Here is a 6,347-nt window from a genome sequence, read left to right on the forward strand (position 1 = left end):
TGAGCTTTTTCTTTTTTTTTCTAGACCATATGCATTTGAGTAACATAGTTTACTTGCCTTACCATATACATACATATAGATAATGGAATCTTGGGAGAATGAAGTTAGGAGATTCATGCTAGAGGAGGAAGAAGAGGATGACGAGCTATTCCTAGTTATGGTCCCTGCTCTTCAGCAGTGTTTATATGAGGAGAAAAGGCCGGAGCACAGCTCAACTCTGCCTGGTGTTAAAAAGGTCATACAAATCTTGGAAGGCCACGAGAATTGGTGCAAAGTGGAGTTCAGGATGGAGCCTGAGATATTTAGAGTTATAGCAAATTATCTTAGAGTGGAGAACTTATTATGTGACACCCGTGGTGTTAGAGTTGAGGAGCAGCTGGGAATGTTTATGTTCATGCTCTCTCATAATGCAAGCATCGATAGGCTAAAAAAGGAATTCCAACATAGTGGTGAGACAATTCATAGGAAAATAACAGAGTTTTTCGATATAATTCCAGCATTGACTCATAGATTCTTGAAGCTCCCAAATGTGAACCATACACATGTGAAGATTGCATCAGACCCTCACTTTATGCCTTTCTTCCAGAACTGCGTTGGGGCTATTGATGGCACTCATGTTCCTATCACCATTGCACAAGAAAGAGCTGCTCCCTACAGAAATAGAAAAGGAACCTTGTCACAGAACGTCATGTGTGCATGTGACTTTGATTTAAATTTCACTTTCATCTCATGTGGTTGGGAAGGATCTGCATCCGATGCAGGGGTCCTACGGTCTGCACGTGCGAAGGGTTTTCATGTGCCTGTGGGAAAGTTCTACCTTGTAGATGGTGGATACGCAAATACTTCCTCAATCATTGCTCCATACCGAGGAGTTAGGTATCACCTTAGTGAGTCTAGGAGACATGGAAATCAATATGCAAATTATAAAGAATTGTTCAACCATCGGCATGCGCAGCTATGCAATCATATTGAAAGGTCCTTCTGCGTGCTAAAAAAGCGGTTTCCAATCCTCAAAGTTGGGACATTTCATCCAATAGAGAACCAAATTAAAATTCCAGCGGTAGCTACATATTTCATAATCTCATTAGAGGGCTAAATGGGGATGATAGGTGGCTGGATCACCGACCAAATAATATCAACCTATCTGGTTATGTTGAGTTGCCCTGCAATCAAATGAAGGAAGCACCCTACGAGACCAAATTGCTCTTCAGATGTGGGCTGCCCGTAATAATTAGGTGAAGCATAAATGTTTTTATGACAGCCTGTATTGTTTTTTTCCTTCATTACTTATTTCTATATTGTTTTCATGACAACCTTTTTCTAATCTTATTTATTTCTTGCAGCCATGTTAACGGAAAGGGCTACATGGAACTACATGTATGAAAAGGGACTTGTGGATATTCTGAAAGAGCTTGCAAACATCCCAACGTTTAAGGGACAAAATGGGTGGACAACTGAAGGTTGGAGGAATATCACAAACATATTCAATGATATGTTTCCAACGATACATTTCACAAAGAAGCAAGTGCAAGAAATGGAGAAAGAGCTAAAAGGAAACTATAAGATAATAAAAGAAGCGAGAAAAAGTGGTGTTGGCTGGAACAACACTTTGGATATGATCATTGCAGAACCAAAAGGTTGGGAAAAGTTGATTAAGATTAGGTCTCCCAAATGGAGAATCAACTTTATATAACATCCCTTTATATAACAGCTAACCTTTATACAAACCATCTAATCATATGTTTTTGTTGTACTTCAATAGGATAACCACAAATGTCAAGTTCTGCAAGAAGCCATTTCCTTTATATAACAACTTGGAATTATTGTATGAAGGTAATGCTTTCATCTTGCTGTTCATTACCTCTATTCTTATTCTTGTTCTAGTGCTGTGGTGTGGATGGTGCTTTAGAGAGTCACTTCATTGTAGATCATGTTTCTAGTTTGAACTCTCGCTATTGTAGATGCTAAGATGTTGATATTGTTACCTTAATTTTTTATTTCATAGGAAGTGTGGTCATGGGGGATTAAAATTTTACATCAATTCAGCCACCACCACGAAGAACTGAGTTGCGACCTGAACCCGCTCCCAAAAGTAGTGAGTTGCCAGCTGAACCCAATCCCCAAACAAGTATCTCAGAGCAAAGTAATCATAGCATGGCTTCTATTGGTATAATTCCACTCAGTTTTGATCTTGGTGGTGTAGAAAGCATAGAAGTTCAATCTGCTCCAGCTAGTCGTAATTTAGAGGATCAAAATGTTACCGGTGGAAAGAAATGCAAACAAAGTCAGATGGCTGCAAAACTTAGGGATTACATTGACTTTAGAAAGGATCAGATTGAAAAAACTCTAGAAAAGTTAGAAGAGAAGAAGAGACGTGAAGAAGACTACTCAATAGAGAAATGTATTGATATTGTGGATACCATGGAAGAGCTATCGGATGAACAAAAGGTAGATGCAAATGAAGTTTTCCAAAGTGAAACGAACAGAAAAATATTGGTGGGTACAAAAAATCCAAGTGTCCGACTGATTTGGTTGAAGAAAAAGATTGTAATGGTACGTTTCCTTTCTTAGTATAAAGCCTCATCTACCAACACACATTTATCCAAGTCAGCATGCATTCATTCAGGGAAACAGCAAGCTTTAGATGACAACAACATTGGCTGAATAGTAACTTGGCTGTGTTTGCATCCATTCCTGTCTATTACATGTCTAATGTCACTAATGTTACATGTTTTTTGCTGCAGTTGTCTGCCTCAAGTGCAGCTTGTGCCCACTTCACATGATGAACACAACTTCTGTTTCAATTGGACTTTTCAATATTAGCTACTGTTCTTTTTTGTCAGAATCAATGAGGGTTGAGGAGCATGAAAAGATAGGATGTTGAATAGCAGTTTATTGGCATATTTTACTAGCTAAATCTCTTACACTAAGTTACATATTGTACTTGCTTTGTGAGTTGTGATGTTGCACTCATGGTAATTTGGTGGTTGATACAAGTTACAGATTGTACTTGCTTTGTGACTTGTGATGTTGCACTCATGGCTTATTATCTATGACTTATTTTTTTTTGAGGTGCCAGATTAACATCTGCATTGTTCTGTATCGTCTGAAGCTTGCAATGTCCAGCTGGTATTTGATTCGAAGCAAGTACAGTTGCTGCTACAGTTGATTATCTGGTGCATATCATCTTTTTGGTCCGAAGGCTGATGATCTATTTTGATTATATGTGTTCCTAGTTTGCTAAGTAAGGAGCTATTTTTATTATGATGTGCCATGCTACCTCCCGCTGGGCTCCCCTGCGTCAGGCAGGAGCCTTCCAAACAGCAACCGGCGAGAGGGGGTAGCTCTGCCCTGTGGTGGAGGGGATTCCAAAATCCAGGAAGACCCCGCAGGTGTAATTTATTTCGGGGGCTAATTAGCCTGAGCTGCCAGACCAGCCCTTGGATGGCATTTCATTGCAATTTGTAAAGAGGTTGATTGAACGTAGGATCTTCAGGACACATGTGCAAACCTGTTGCATTGAATCAGCTCTCCCCTAATTTATTTTCTTATAAAAGTTTGTAAAATTATAGAGAAAAAAGGTTACATGTGAGTGACGTACATTAAGGATAGAAGAACCAGAGCCATGAATTTAGGACGAGGGACGCCGAAAGGTACAATTACTGTAATTTGTTTAGACGAGAGGGACAGTATTAGTACTGGATACAGCAGTTTTTTTTTTATACGAAGGCTCCATTCTTATATAGGCAATCTTGTTTGGTGGCCTAGAAATAGATGTACATGCAGCCCGCAGCCTGACAGCCCGGCATGAAGCCTGGTTTTTTTATCCGTCCCAAGCTCGGCCCAGCCCGTACCTCTTCGGGCTCGGGCTGGCCCGCCCCGATGCCTCGTGCCGGGCGTGGGCCGTCGCCTAGGTCTGACGGGTGGCACGGCCCAGCACGAAACTAATGGCCGGCCCGTTACTAGCCCTTGTCTCACCCTTATCCACACTCACAATCTTATCTCACCCACGGTCCGCTCCCCTTCCTCTCCAACCTCCGCCTCCCCAGCCCCCCCAGGCGGCCGCCTCCCCGACCTCGTCGCCTCTACCCCCACCAGCCACTGCTCGCTGCCCCTACCCCCACCAGCCACTGCTCGCCGCCATGCCCTTCTCCTCCACGATGACGTGGGGCTGGCCGCGGGGAGCAGCGGCGGCGGCGCGGTTGGACGGCTCAGGGACTAGCGGCGGCAGCGAGGGGTCTGGCAGTGGGGAGCGGCGACAGACCTGGCTGCGGCGTGGGGGGGCTGGGGGCCGGCTGCGTGAAGCGGCGGTGGCGGCGCGGTGGGCCAGTGGCGGCGAGGGGCCAGTGGCGCAGCGGCGGCTAGGGGTCCGGCAGCGGTGGAGGCGTGCAGGAGGAGTCGAGGAGACGACGCACAGCACAGGGAGCAGTCGAGCAGGCTGTGAGGGTCCTCCGTGCCTCACGGTGGCCTGAAGCCGGCCGTGCCTTACGGGCTAGCCCGGCACGAAAAAGACCTTGCGGGTCTGTGCTTGGGCCGCCGGTGTGGCCCGTGGGCTGGCACGGCATGGGCTGGCACGGCATGGCACGACGTTGCCGCCGTGACGGGCTAGACCCGGCATGAAAAATAACGGGCCTTGCTGGGCCCGTGCCGGACCGGGCCGGGCAGTCCGAATGTACATCTAGAAAGCTTTTAACATTTCAAATCACGCAAATATGTTAGGCACAACATCTGCTGAGCTGCATAGCAAAATGCATCTGATTTTCAGTATAATCTCGCAAGCAAAGAACTCTATCAGGTAACGGGGCTGATAAACCGACACGTGGATGCTGCCGAGCTAGGGAAGTTACGATCGCTGATGGCTCAAATTCTCAGCGATAGGAGGTCAACCCGCTGCAGCGCCGTCTTTGGCACAGGACTAGAGCGACAGGCAGGTCGCTTTCAAGGTCCAACGCCAGCTCACCGTTCAAACCACATCAGCTAGAATGTCAGGGGCTCACATGGATCGTAACGGCATCGCCACGTTCGATGCACGATTACATGCGAAACGGAACAAAAGAGTCGTCAGGTCAAACCGGTGCAGAGTCGCCTCTTTCCTCCTTTGCTGCTGGTGTTTTCTGGGGGCCAGCAGCCCTCCCATCCCAAACAAAACACTAGCTAGTGGTATAGTATACCCGATGTGGGAATCACACGGAATTTATCCGAGGGATATGGACAACGGATGATGGGCTTGGTAGGTACAGTGAGGTCTTCGCCACTGGAGCGACACTGAGCAAAGGTAGCTTTCATGGAATGATCACTGCCAAAGTGCCAAGAACAAAGTTTCAGTCAGGAATCAGAATGTTTCAAAAACGCGTCAAGAACAGTGAAAAGGAATGTGACAGCCTCGCTGGTCGCTGCCTCAAGATTATTGCAGCTGAAACTTGAAGCTAGCGGAAGAACGGACCAGGACAGTAGACTCTCAGTGCCTCAGTGGAGATCCTAGAGTTTTCACACTTTATGCACATATGATGAGGTAATAAGGTTTGTGCCCCTAAGCTTGTAGAAATAAAGTATCAGAGAGCAACACAAATGGCATTTAGTATAGCAATACTGAAAGGTAAGCCGCATGCAGGCTGGTATGCAAAGAAGAGAGCTCTTGCGTTCCAAAACATGTCATAGACGTTGCCACTCCGCAGCTCCATTGTTATCACATACACCAGAGGATAAACACCAAGCAGGGCTCATCAGAACTGCGGCGCATTGGTCACACCAATGCAGTAAACAAAATCAGTCTCAATCAGTGAACTGACTCTCCTTACCATTCCACTGTCCCGTGGACTTTGTCTGCCTCAAAATCAACTGCAAAGTTAGCTAGTGGGAGTCACTTTCAGAACATACCGCAACTGGTCTCCAAATGATTAAAAGGACAAAAACTTTCATTTTCAATTATTCTTTCAGCCGCACAGGAATTCAATGAAAACAACCATTGCAAGAGCCAAGCATCCATAACGGCCTCAAATGCTCCAGTCGACCGGCGACCGGCGAGGTCTTCTGGCTCCGGTCCTCCGGTAAGTCCGTCACGGTGGTCAGAAACCAGAAAATCAGCAGGGACACTAACAGGAATCTGGATGTGTTCCCACTAGAAACAAAGCAGGCATCAACGTTCCAAGAGTCAATTCAAGAAGCAAACAAGGAGTTTGCCATGCTTGCAAACAAAGGGATGATGGGACATTTTTTGTTGGATGCTTTGAACTCCTTGGATAATGGTTCCGGAATTCAACCCCGGGCGGTTCAGGAGACCTAACTGAACATAAATCCAGTGGCAGTTGAGAGCAACCTGGCACCCATGCTCCTTAGAAGAATGTGAG

The 6,347-nt window shown here is 45.9% G+C and overlaps 1 protein-coding gene across 1 annotated transcript; it reads left to right on the forward strand.

The window, feature by feature from the left end:
• Positions 1 to 54: 54 nt before the first annotated feature.
• LOC101753237 lies at positions 55 to 2,783 on the forward strand. Its single transcript, XM_012844507.2, has 4 exons — positions 55 to 690; positions 1,763 to 1,833; positions 2,204 to 2,448; positions 2,745 to 2,783. Exons 1-4 carry the CDS (start codon positions 83 to 85, stop codon positions 2,781 to 2,783), a joined length of 963 nt encoding a protein of 320 aa, XP_012699961.1. The 5' UTR covers positions 55 to 82.
• Positions 2,784 to 6,347: the final 3,564 nt, after the last annotated feature.

This window comes from Setaria italica, chromosome III (genome assembly GCF_000263155.2).
Source record: "Setaria italica strain Yugu1 chromosome III, Setaria_italica_v2.0, whole genome shotgun sequence".
Lineage (NCBI taxonomy): Eukaryota > Viridiplantae > Streptophyta > Magnoliopsida > Poales > Poaceae > Setaria > Setaria italica.

What these genes read in the sequence shown, in the direction of transcription:
- LOC101753237 (XM_012844507.2), top strand. Translation starts at nt 83, where the DNA reads ATGGAATCTTGGGAGAATGAAGTTAGGAGATTCATGCTAGAGGAGGAA. An exon ending in ACCTTGTCACAGAACGTCAT is followed by an intron (nt 691 to 1,762) that starts GTGTGCATGTGA and finishes GTACTTCAATAG; the next exon opens with GATAACCACAAATGTCAAGT. An exon ending in CTTGGAATTATTGTATGAAG is followed by an intron (nt 1,834 to 2,203) that starts GTAATGCTTTCA and finishes TTGGTGGTGTAG; the next exon opens with AAAGCATAGAAGTTCAATCT.